The sequence below is a fragment of the Leishmania donovani genome, chromosome 36, assembly GCF_000227135.1.
Source record: "Leishmania donovani BPK282A1 complete genome, chromosome 36".
NCBI classification, from domain to species: domain Eukaryota; phylum Euglenozoa; class Kinetoplastea; order Trypanosomatida; family Trypanosomatidae; genus Leishmania; species Leishmania donovani.
In genome coordinates this window covers 944,896-956,809 of record NC_018263.1, presented here as the reverse complement: position 1 = coordinate 956,809, position 11,914 = coordinate 944,896, and the positions used below count along the sequence as shown (strand labels likewise).

General features: G+C 54.9%; 2 protein-coding genes and 1 non-coding gene across 3 annotated transcripts; all 3 read right to left on the bottom strand.

Annotated features, from left to right (window-relative positions):
* Nucleotides 1-4,590: 4,590 nt before the first annotated feature.
* Nucleotides 4,591-5,937, bottom strand: LDBPK_362490 (tyrosine aminotransferase; the record flags this gene model as incomplete). The annotated part of the gene is made up of 1 exon (XM_003865316.1): nucleotides 4,591-5,937. One exon carries the CDS (start codon nucleotides 5,935-5,937, stop codon nucleotides 4,591-4,593), a length of 1,347 nt encoding a protein of 448 aa, XP_003865364.1.
* A 1,984-nt stretch (nucleotides 5,938-7,921) lies between these two features.
* Nucleotides 7,922-7,944, bottom strand: LDBPK_36snoRNA1. The gene has a single exon (XR_002966745.1). It is a non-coding gene; the product is annotated as an uncharacterized ncRNA (small nucleolar RNA).
* Nucleotides 7,945-9,249: 1,305 nt separating this feature from the next.
* LDBPK_362480 (glyceraldehyde 3-phosphate dehydrogenase, cytosolic) lies at nucleotides 9,250-10,245 on the bottom strand (the record flags this gene model as incomplete). Its single annotated transcript, XM_003865315.1, has 1 exon — nucleotides 9,250-10,245. One exon carries the CDS (start codon nucleotides 10,243-10,245, stop codon nucleotides 9,250-9,252), a length of 996 nt encoding a protein of 331 aa, XP_003865363.1.
* Nucleotides 10,246-11,914: the final 1,669 nt, after the last annotated feature.

Below are 11,914 nucleotides of genomic sequence, written 5' to 3'. Positions count from 1 at the left end.
GAACGGCAACGCGCCCTCCCCTGCGCCATCAACACCACATCCGCAAACAGAATGTCTCCGTCTGGCATACTTCCTATCGCGTGAGAGAGGAATGGAGTGGCGTGGGACCAGCGGAATCCGGTGTGATGGACTTGTGAGTATCCAAATGTTTCTGCAGGCGCCGGCGTACTCACCTGCTGGCGTAGGACAGCGAGGAGGAGAGGATCACGTGAGAGAGAGAGAGAGCTCGTTGTCAACACTTACTGCCCAAGACATGCGTACACCGTTAAAGGGACAGGAAACAGCCATCTGAGTGAAGACTCAGCAAACCACGGAAGAAAACAAAGCAACCAAAGAAGGGACAAGCGATGGATCTGCATCGGTGATAGACAGGCGCATCATTGAATGCACTTCGCGGCACCACCGACACGAGAACACCCGTTTTGGCGTTCCTGCGTTTTTTTGTTTGTGCTGTTTTTGTTTTTCAAGGGAAGAAACGTTCGCGCGTTTTGTCGTTTTGTGTCACGCATCCGTTTGCCTCATTTTTCTTTGTGGCTTTGACGTGCATGTGTGTCTACTTTTACGAATTACAGCTTCCCTTTTTTTCCTGTTTGCATGTGTTGGCTCATCACCTCTTTCCCGATGTGCTGTGCGCGGATGCGTATATATGCATACATATATATATATATATATGTATAAATTGTTTCAAGTTACCACGCCAAAAAAAAAGAGAAAGAGGTGACGCGCGAGTACAGGAAAGGGATGGTGGAAAAACGAAGGAAGAAATGAAAGGAAGTTTGTCGTGGGCATCGGGGTACTGCTGAACGGCTGAAAAGAACCAAAAAAGAAGAAAAACGCCCACAAGCTGAAATGCTCGTCTTTGGAAAACCGTCGCTCTCTCTCTGCCTTCTCCCTGTCACTCTCGTTGCCTCCGCACTTTCATCAAATTCTGGAGCGTTTCCTTCTTTTTTGCTCTCCACTCGACTCGCCATCGCTTCTTCGCTCTCTGCCCTCCCCTCGTGATTCTGTTCGTGTGCGTCTGCAAACGAGCAGAGCCCGGCGGCGACGAGGAAGCGTAAGCAGAGATAGGGGCAGAGACAGAGAGCGCAACAGAGTAGCGGGGCCAAGAACGTAGAAGGTGCAAATCGAAATGCAGGGAGACAAAATACGAGTCGAAGACAACACAAGCGCAAAAATCAATCAAGAACAAGAGTGGAGCCAAGCCAAGCCAAGGCAAACGCGAAGGCCAGAGAAGGGCGAACAACGCGCCAAAAAGAAAAGAAAACAAAAGATGACAAGGCGGAGAGGAAATGCAACTTTCTTTTTCCTTGTTTGAAGTACATTAGAACCAACTTCACCCTTCACCCATGTCGGCTGCTGCGCCGTCTTCGCTTCTTCTGCGTCTTCCTTGCCTGTGTCTGCAAACTACTCGCGCTGTTATGTGGGGCTTCCTGTGCAGGCGGCAGCAAACATTTCAGTATAAAAAGCGCAGCGAGCGACATTGCGCGCAAATGACCCGTATACAAACACCTTCTCCCCCCTTCCCTGCCCTTGAGAAAAGGGCAGGCTTCGGAATCGCGGTGCTGGTGCATGGCATCGGCGCTATCAACACGGACGCGGGGTGGGGGTGGGGTTGGAAAAACTCAAGAAGCAAAACAAACAACAAAGAGGAAGAAGCTGATGGGTCATTTTTATCCCATGGGAACCACTGTGTCGTTGGGGAAGTAGTCCCGCAGCTTTCCGCTTCGTCTTCCACTTTTGACTTTTCTGTGCTCAAAAGCTTTTTGCTTATTGCAGCGTGAGCCCATTTCTCTGCCATACAGGATGAGTCGAGCACCGCTTTACTCCCCCGGCATGTTACGGGCCCCACATCACGTGGTGCGATGGAGCCGTAGACATGCGGTACAGCGATGCGCCGACCTGGCCATGGGGGAACCACCATTGCCTCAAACTTTACCCACCATTGCCTCGCAGGTCGCCTCACAGCCGCTCAGGCTACCCACCACCAGTAGCCAGCGAGGAGCGGGTGAGATGCGTTTGAGTCACGCGGATACCTTGCCGATCGTTTGGATGGCAGTGACGTGATGACGGCCGCAAGTTTCCGCCGCACAGAGCTAGTCCAGACCTGTTCACCGACACCAAGAGCCCGCAGCCATATACCAGGGCAGTCTGCGGGCTCTTGGCTTCCCCTTAAGGTGGCTACTGGACGGTGGTACTACTGAAAGCTGACCGGCATCATCCGCATCGAGAATGGAATTCGAAAAATGAAAAAGGGGCCATTCGCCTGTCATCTTGTCGTCTCCGCGGGCATCTGTGTACGTCGTACAGCCTGTAAATGGTGCTTGTGAGAGACTACAGCGATGAGGGTGGCCTTTTCGATGGTTGCAGAGATTATTCCCCGCCTGTTTCCATTGCGTTTCGCTTTTTCTTTTTCTTTTCCGTGGAAGTAACACAAAAACAAAACATGAAAAAGACAACAGTTTACGCTTACCAGGCGAAGAAACCAGTCCCATCCATCCATCCGCACACACACACACAAAGAGAGAGCGTGAAGTGTGTGTGTGTGCGGGTGAGAGATGTAGCCAAACCAAAACATGCAAGGCGAAAATAAAATGCGAGCCGTATCGTGTGCTTCCTCCCCTCCCCTCCCTGATTCACTCGTCTTGATCTCCCTGCCCGCAACCCTATTTTACACGCGGTACGCGGCACGCCTTCACGACTATGGAGACAAAACGGGAAATACGTACCCCCCGATGCATGAGCAAAGAACGAACTCGTTGCTTTCATTTTCGCTCCGTTATCCCCTCCCCTCTTCCGCTGGAGGCGGAATTTACAACAAAGATGCCCCAGCGGAGAGAGGGGAGGGGAGGGTGGCGGCGGCGTGCTTACGGACCTATGCTTGTGTCAGTGGGCAGGCGAGAGAGAGACACGTGCGCGCGAGAGGTTAGAGGGAAGAGGGCAGGGCCTTTTTTATGAGGGGGAAGGGGGCAGTGGTGCTTCATGAGCAGCTCAGGAAGAAGGAGGTGGAAGGAGGATTCGAACGTGAGAGGAAGGGAAGAGAAGGGAAAGAGTGAAGTGTCGGAGGTGAGGTGAGGCGGAGTTTCTGAGGACAAAAATACGACACAGAAGAAGCTAAACAGAGAAAAAAAAAGGATCAATGAAGTAAAGAAGCATGCACCACCTGTGGCGCGAAGAAACACGCAAACAAGCGTAAACGCACTTACTGTCTCACCTCAAGTGATAACGAGGAACAGCAGGAATATCACGGGAAAAAAGAGAAGACGACCAAAACAGCAAAATAAAGGGGAAACGCGCACACGCACACGAACGCGCACACATAAATACGGAGGGGCGGGGAGGTAGTGGCGAAAAGCAAAGGAAGTCCGCACACACGGAAACGAATTCACAGAAAAAGAAGAGAACCGCGAAACATGCGTTGTATTTCGCGTAAGCTCCTTCATGAGGGAGAGCGAAGAGAAAGAAGAAGGGAGAGCTGAGAAGAGAAACCATATTCGAGCTGGCGACTATGTGTGCCAGTATCGGTGAGTGCTTACATGTTCGTCTGCATGTTTTGGAGAGGAGGGAGCGGAGGACCGGCAGAAATCCAGGGTAAACGGCTCACATGCATCTACTGTTCTCGCTCACCTACTTCAGCATATGCAACCATATGCGTATGCGTGTAGCTCGGCGTGTGCTTGCATGCGTCGTTTATTGTTTTCCCTACTCGGCCGCATATGTTCCTTCCCCCCGTCTCTTCTCGCTTACAAAGTCCCAGTCATTTCTTTCTCCCTTTTCGTGTCTGCTGGCTGTGCAGGTGTGTGCGCCTTTTACTTCGTCGTCTGCATCGCGGCGAACACACGACAGGCAGCGCGCGTTGAACGCAGACCGGAAAAGGAAACGGAACCGGGAAACTGTGTAGGCGGTAGCGGGCGCTGCGGGTAAAGGACGCGGAGGAAATGCGCTAAAGAGCGTGACACACTCACACGGAGATAAAAAAAGCCTGCAGGCGATAGGAGGGGCCTCAAAAAATAAGTAATAAGGGGAGAGGGGGACAAGCGCGAGGCGGATCGAGGGAGCAAAGAGCTCCATCAGCTACAGAGAGAGGAGGAGGAGGCTTGGTAACCCTGAGAAAGAGGGAGGATAACACTCTGGGAGACCAAAACTTCGACTTTCAAGAGGGCCGGGGCCATGTGGGAGGGGAGACCGGACATCCAAAAACAAAACGAGAAACGAGCGGAATCCGGAAAGACCCGAGATGAAAGCCAACAGCCTGCAAAAAGGTTTTGACTCTTGTGTTGCTTCATGATAACAACTTGGCACGTACACACACACACACACACACACACCCGCGCACATGCACACACGCACGCACGAACTCACACCAACAGGCACCATTCAAAACAGCGCATATGCCAGATGCCCCTCTCCTCCACCTTCTCCTCGCATATACCCTCTTCTATCTTTCTGCTTTTCCATTTCCGCCGTGCCATGACGATCTCGGTCCATCAGCATGCTCTCTTCACGCGCTCTCGCTGCTCTCTCGGTGTGTGTGCCAGTCGCTCATCTCTCCCTTGTTCGAACGCAGAGACGCCCGCTTGTATTTTTTTTTCTCTACTTCTTGTGGCGCTCGCAGAACTCGATGATGCGGTCGACTGCCTCATTCAGCACCGCCGATGGGCGGGAAACCGTTGCACGAAGGAAGCCACTCATGCCAAAGATCTCACCCGGCAGCACCTGCACGTTCTCCTCATCCAGCAGTTTCTCGTAGAACTCCATGTCCGACTTCAAATCCTGAAAGTAGCTGAGGTTCAGCTTGAGCATCACGAACATGGAGGCCTGCGGCGCCTCCATGGAGATGCCAATGTCGTGTTCGAGCAGTCGGGCGTACACTTTGGCGCCGGCCTCCAGTTGAGTGACGATGTGCTCGGTGCACTCCGCCGGGCACTTGAGCAGTGTCCGCGCAATCGCCTCCTGGCAGATAGAGTTGACGCCAGCGATGAGCTGGGTCAGTCGCTCCATTCCGACAGCCCAGTCTCCCGCAACGTTCATTGGGTCGATCAGAATAGACCAGCCTACGCGCCAGCCGGGGCAGACCTGATACTTGGCTGTGCCGCCCAGGATGAGACGCGGAACGTTCGTGTCGAAGTCGGCGACAGACGTGAAGATGCCGTTGTTCAGCACCATCTCAGCGTAGATTTCGTCACTGATGAGTGGGATCTGGTGCTGCTGGCAGAAATCGATGATATCGCTCACGTGTGCACGGGAGAAGTTGCTGCCGCACGGGTTGGAGGGGTTGATGATGACAAATGCCTTGGTGTGGCTATCCACCATACCGGCCGCAGCTCTGAGGTCGCACTCCCAGCTCTTCGAGGGGTCGAGGTAATAGTAGCGGCACTCGATGCCGTAGCTGTCGCAGACGCTCTTGTAGTGGGGAAACGATGGGGCGCACACGAGGATGTTGTCGCCCTCGTTGCACAGTGCCGTGAGAGCGAGCACGATGGCCTGCGACACACCGGACGTGATGATCACGTTCTCCCACTTCAACGCCTCTTGACGAGACTTGGTCTGGCAGAAGCGGCGCCAGTAGGTCGACACCACCTGGCGCAAGTTGTCTGCCCCGACCGTCGGCGGGTAGCCGTTGAACTTGCCAGAGCGCACTACATCTACCATTGCCTCTGTTACAATGTCGGGGGTCTTTAGATTGCCGTCGACAGTGGGGTCGCCGATGGAGAGACGCAAGTTCGACTTAGTGGAGCGGGAAGGCTTCATGTTGTCGGTCAAGTTGTTCAACGGCTGCAGGGTTCGCTGGGCGTGCTTCGAGGACGCGATACGGCGAAAACTCGTGTTCTCAGCTGCGCGCTGCTGCTCGACCTCGCGGCGCTCCTCGGTGAGAGATCCTGTGGCGTTGCCGGCCTTCAAGGTTTGAGCAGCGGGTGCGGCCTGCGTATCAATCGTCATTGTGATGTATGTGCGAGCGGGGTCAACGTTCTTATCTTGCTAGCCTAAGGGGTGCGGCAAAAAAAAACCTGCAAAGGGCGCGGTGGGACTGAGGCGGGAGGAATCGAGGGCGTAAAAGGTAAGCCGGCGTGAGAGCGAGGACGAATAGAGTGTGTCTCGGTTTCGTTGTTTAGCTGTCCTTGCTGCTGATGCGTGATACTAGTGGCGATCTATTGATACTGGCGTGCGTTGAGTTTTCGCAGTGATGAGCAAAAAACGGGGTGCCATCGTTTTCGTCGGAAGATTGCAAAGGAGCATTTTTTGGCGTACGAAGAGAGGCGTTGGGGGAGGGCCCCATTTACGGCAGCCGAGTGACAGATTCGAGACAGCATGAGTGCGTACGCGCGTGTGTTGGTACGTGTATTGAAAGCGCGTTACGCCGAAGCAGTAGCAGGAGGAAGGGGCAATCATATAGAAGGGGTGGCTAGTGGAAGGAAAAGCGAGAAAGCAAAAATCACGTGCAAGAGTAGCCGCGCGCGCGACACATCCGACACGCGGTGCCACAGACTCAGGTGCGCATGGCTCAGTAGAAGATCGCATGTTGCCATCCTTTTTGCATGGCGCGCTAGAGACGCCAGAGGGTAACGAACGGCAGCGCGACTGCACACACCAAGCAGCACACTGACACCTCCTGCCACGAGTACCGCGTACCGGGAGTACACACACACACACACATACCTCCATGCTGCTGTTGCACGAATTTCTCTCCTCCATCTTTCCTGCCTCTTTTCTGTTTTTTTTTTTTTTTTTAATAGGCCCCATGGCGCCAATAAAAGAAAGATGCGGCAACGCCCCGAAGAGCAAACCATCAGTCTCCCGTGACCAGGATGGTAGAAACGGCGCACTTCCCTTCGACAGAGACTTTCCTCGCAGCTTTACAGACACCCGATTAACCCTTGCCAAACGAACCAAAAACTACAACCACAGCTACCCAAACAACCACGCACGCACAGACCCAGAAAACGACCGCTCAACAACAACAAACGAGAACCATTTCATCAAAACTAATACAGTGATCTCTAAGGAACCGGCATGGCCGCGTCCGTGCCGTTTATCAGTGCGTGCATCAGTGTTCAGACTCGTCTTCCAATTGTAAATGTTGCGTACATCTTAGCAGACTCATCACACCGACCAGACTTGCTCCCCGCCGCGCTTCCAGTCGCTCGCTTCCGGGCTTCCCCCTTCCCCGCCCGAGCGCGCACACGCCGCGCACACTCAGCTGTTCTTTCTCGATTGTTGGTTCCGTTCGCGTGTCACTCAGGTCGTGTGTGTCAGCGTGTCGCGATGCGAATAGAGAGATCATCAGCGTGGCGCACAGGCGCGCGCGCAGCAGCAGTAGCAGTGGGGACGGGCAGCTGCCGGGGCGCCGTCTCTCTCTCTCTCTCTCCTCCCTTCGCAGGTTGTGCGCGTGAGGGTGGTGTACTGGTGGCCGTGCCGGCACGGCCGCGCGTGCGCCTCAGAAGTTTTATTTTGAGTAACAGTAGAGGATATGCACACCAATGCACGTTGTCCGCACAGCACGCGACGCGCGCGAGGCGCTCCGCGCAGGTCGGCAGTCAATTCCAAAGCGTACGTCATCACATGCGCACGCGCCGCCCAAACCCACCTCCCGCACACGCGCACCACACAGAGAAAGCAGCCGTGTCTCGCACGTGTTTCGTACCGTTGCTCCGCACCGAGGTGAGACGGAGACGCATAGCGACACTGCTTGGCCACGCACGCACGAGCACGCTCTCGCGCATCACCCGACCGCAGGGGCACCAGCAACAGGCCCGCGTGCGGCTTGAAAATGAGCGCTTGCACAGTACCGGGCACACACAGACGGCACCGCCCGCTCCCTCTTTCTCTCCCCCGGTGTAGACGAGCAGCTTGCGGGGATGCGGGTGGACTGCTCGCTATTAACAAGGGATGCCGCCGCACGTGGTCAGCACGCGCACCAGCTCAGACTTACTATCTAACGATTGCTCCGTACGGTTGCTCATCACCCACGCGTGGTGGCTCAGTTTTCCCGAGTTACATTTGTGGTGCTTGTATTGTTTTGCTCATGTGCGTAGAAGTGAGGAGCATTCTGTGCCACGTCTCGTTTACTGGAGTTGGTGAAGATTAGCATGTTTATTGTTTAGGGCATTCGAGAGAAAGCAGGCTCGAGGTGGGCGCGCGCGTGCGAGGCAGCGTATCTGGCTGGTAAGAGGTAGGCGCATACTTCACATCGAGGATGCGCTCAAACCTCTCCTCTATCCTCGGTGCAGGCCTTGGGCCGGAAAGAAACATAGTTTACGGTGTTTATTTGGTGCTGTTGTGTAGGTTTTGATCCGTGACGGAGTCCTTGATGGCGAAGCAGGAACGGATCATCAACGGATCACCGCCTTTGCGCTGCCTTCGGTGTTACCGTCAACGTGTTGCCAGTTGGCGTCTGCACACGGCAAAACGGTGGTTGAGGGAGGAGAAAGGCGCTCTCTATATTCTTGCTGTTTGTGGGTGTATAGGGTGTGCGTAAACTTAAAGGATGGAACGTGGAAGAGACGGAGATAACACGGCAGTAATGCGGAGTGCGCGTGGGTAGTGACGCATTTGTGTCGGGCAAAATCAAGGAGAGGGGCTTGTGAACATCAGATCGCAACCGCAACGAATGTTTGCGGCTAAACAGGAAAGAAACCAAAAAGAAGCAAATAATGAAGGGACAGCTACATCGATATGCAACGACGAGGAAGAGACACCACCACACAAAAGCGGGGAAAGGGCAAGTGGCGTACGAGGGTGCCGCATGCAGGGCGCTGGGGAGGCGGTCGATGCTCCCCTTGTGCGGCATGTGCGTTGCCTCACGCGCCTCCTTTTGATATTGAAAAGCGTTCGAAACACACGGCGGAGTGTGCCCCAGTGGAAGTTGCGTGTCTCAAGCGGCGAATTCTCTGTCGGGGCTTGAGTACGCGCTTGTTGAATAAGTAGACTGCCCTCTGCCGGGCTGTGACGTCTTGGCCTCGCTGGCGTCACCAAGGCGAGAGGCTGGCCTACGGGGTGTGGATGGGCTAGTCGACGAGAGAGAGGACGCACAGACACGAATCTCTGCTGTGGCGTTTAATATTGTGCCATCCGACGGCACTGACGGTCGCGAGCTTGGCTTGTGCGTGAATGCGTAGTGTCTTGCATCGTGTGCATCGCGGCACTCGCTGTTTTCTCCCTCACATGAACGCTCGGAGATGCGGGCGACTTGATCCTATCTTCCGCCGCCCTTTCCACGGCCTCTTTGGCCTGCTGAGAAGCGATAGCGACTTCTCAGCGCGCGGACGTGTAGAGAACGAGATCGAGTACCTTGTGCGAGTAACCCGTTTCGTTGTCGTACCATGAGACGAGCTTGACGAAGTGATCGTTCAGCGAGATGCCGGCTTTGGCGTCAAAGACAGACGTCAGCGCCACACCGTTGAAGTCCGAAGACACGACCTCGTCGTCGGTGTAGCCGAGAATGCCCTTCATCTCGCCCTCGGCTGCCGCCTTGATTGCAGCACAGATATCCTTGTACGTTGCTGGCTTCTCCAGACGCACGGTGAGGTCGACCACCGACACGTTCGGCGTCGGGACGCGGAAGGCCATACCAGTCAGCTTGCCGTTCAGCGCCGGGTACACCTTACCCACAGCCTTAGCGGCGCCGGTGGAGGAGGGGATGATGTTCTGCGACGCGCCGCGTCCACCGCGCCAGTCTTTTAGGGAGGGACCATCCACCGTCTTCTGCGTTGCCGTCGTCGCGTGCACGGTTGTCATGAGACCCTCGGCAATGCCGTACTTCTCGTTCACCACCTTTGCCAGCGGGGCGAGGCAGTTCGTCGTACACGACGCATTCGATATAATGGGCTGCCCGTTGTACGTTGTGTGGTTCACACCCATCACGAACATCGGCGTGTCATCTTTCGGCGGCCCCGTCATGACGACGCGCTTTGCTCCTGCTTCAATGTGCTTGTGAGCCGTCTCGTGCGTGAGGAATAAGCCGGTGGACTCCACCACCACCTCCACACCAATCTCGCCCCACTTGAGGTTCGCCGGGTCGCGCTCGCTCGTGACGCGGATGGTTTTGCCATTCACAACAAGTGCCCCGTCTTTCACCTGCACCGTGCCATTAAAGCGGCCATGCGTGGAGTCGTACTTGAGACTGTAGGCCATATACTCGGCATCCAGCAGGTCGTTAATGCCGACAATCTCAATGTCGGGGCGCGTCTGCGCCACCCGAAAGACGACGCGGCCGATGCGTCCGAAGCCGTTGATGCCCACTTTGACCATGCCTGCGTGCTGATGCTCTTGACTTTACTGTGCTGGAGGAAACCGGAGACAAGAGGGGAGAGGAGGAAGTGGGGCGAACGGCGCAGACAAGAAGATTGGTGCGTTGTGCGCTGGTGACGTTGTGATGAGGGCTACAGGTCTGTATTTGTGTGTGTGCTCCTTAGCGGTGGCGAGCTAGTTGGCAACGGGCGAGGAAATAGAGAGAGAGAGGAGGTGCGAGACGAATGAGAGCGGGGTGGGGGACTGCCATACACACACACAGAAAGTCGCGCGTTGATACAATACGTCGTGGAGCGCAGACCCGCTATCATAAAAGCTCTTCAAGGGAGAGGCCATTCCCGCTCTTTCTCGAAGAAGCGAGGAAAGCCACGGGGCCCTGCCCCAGTCTCTCTCAGTCTCAGCATCGGGATGCGCGTGTTGCGAATGGTTCTTAGTCTGATTTCGCTCTCGTTTTCTTTTTTTTTTCGTGCCACCTTTGGTTATTTCACTGCCGCTTGAGTTAAAGGCATATGCGCCTCGGACAAGTCGAGGCACGCATACGCACAGCACCTTGCCCCCTCCCTCTGCCCACCCTCGCACAGCACACTCTTTCCACCAGTCCGCCCGTGTCGCGCAAATGCGGATTCCAATTTCAGTGGTAGCTGCTTCTCCATGCACGACTGAGAGGGCGGGAAGGGAGGAAGAGGTGAGAGGTGGATAGGAGAGGGAGATCTGCGCGCCAGTTGGGGCACAAAAAAGCACGCGATTAAAGGGAAGAAACCAGCGAAAGAGGATGTGACTGCCAACGTAGACGGTGTTTGCAAAGGACCGCAGCAGCGGCAGCAGAGAGGATAAAGGAAAAGGTAGACGGAGACGTATACGCACAGCGCAAGAAGCGTGAAAGTGACAGACAGGCAGGCAGGCAGAGCGAGAGCTGGGATGGGGCACACGACGAAAACCGAATAATAGTTAAAAAAGAAAGGATCAACACACAGAAGGAGACAGTGAAAGTGAGGGGGAGTAAAGAGCGGCGATGTGGCTCCTTTTTCTGCTTCGCACAAGTTCACTGCCCCTCCCACCCCCCGCGCGCGCAGTGGCGTAGGCGGACAACACAAATGGGAAGGAGAAACATCAAAGAGAAAGAGGAAATATATACATATATATATATATATATATATGCGTGCGCGTGCGTAGAGAGGGCGGGAAGGAGAGGCGTCGTGGGTGAGCAACGACAACAACACAAACGATCGAATGCGTGCTGTGGATAATGAGTAGTGAGACAGCGAGAGCCAAGAGAAGAACACGTTGCGCGATTACGTGCGCAGGTGTTTGTGCCAAAAGCTTGGCGATGGTAAGACACGGACGCAGCTATAGAGAAATACGCAGAAAAGACGTGCGCGCTGGCGGTAGCGCAGAAAAAAAGGAGGAAAGGTAAGTCATAGTGAAGGATGTTGAGTGCTGGGCCGTTAGTGCGTGTATGCATGTGTGCGTCTGCGATATTTGAAAGCGTGCGCGAAGACCGAGCAAGTAGAAGAGACGAGGAGAAATGAGAGGGTGGGAAGGGAGGGGCAGAGATGAAATAGATGTGGCGAGTGGGAAAGAAAAGGGAGGGACCATAGCGCCTCAGCGACCCAAGCGCGGAGGGGAACAGGGAGGGTCCTGACTTCACTCGTGAGATGATGTGATTTGC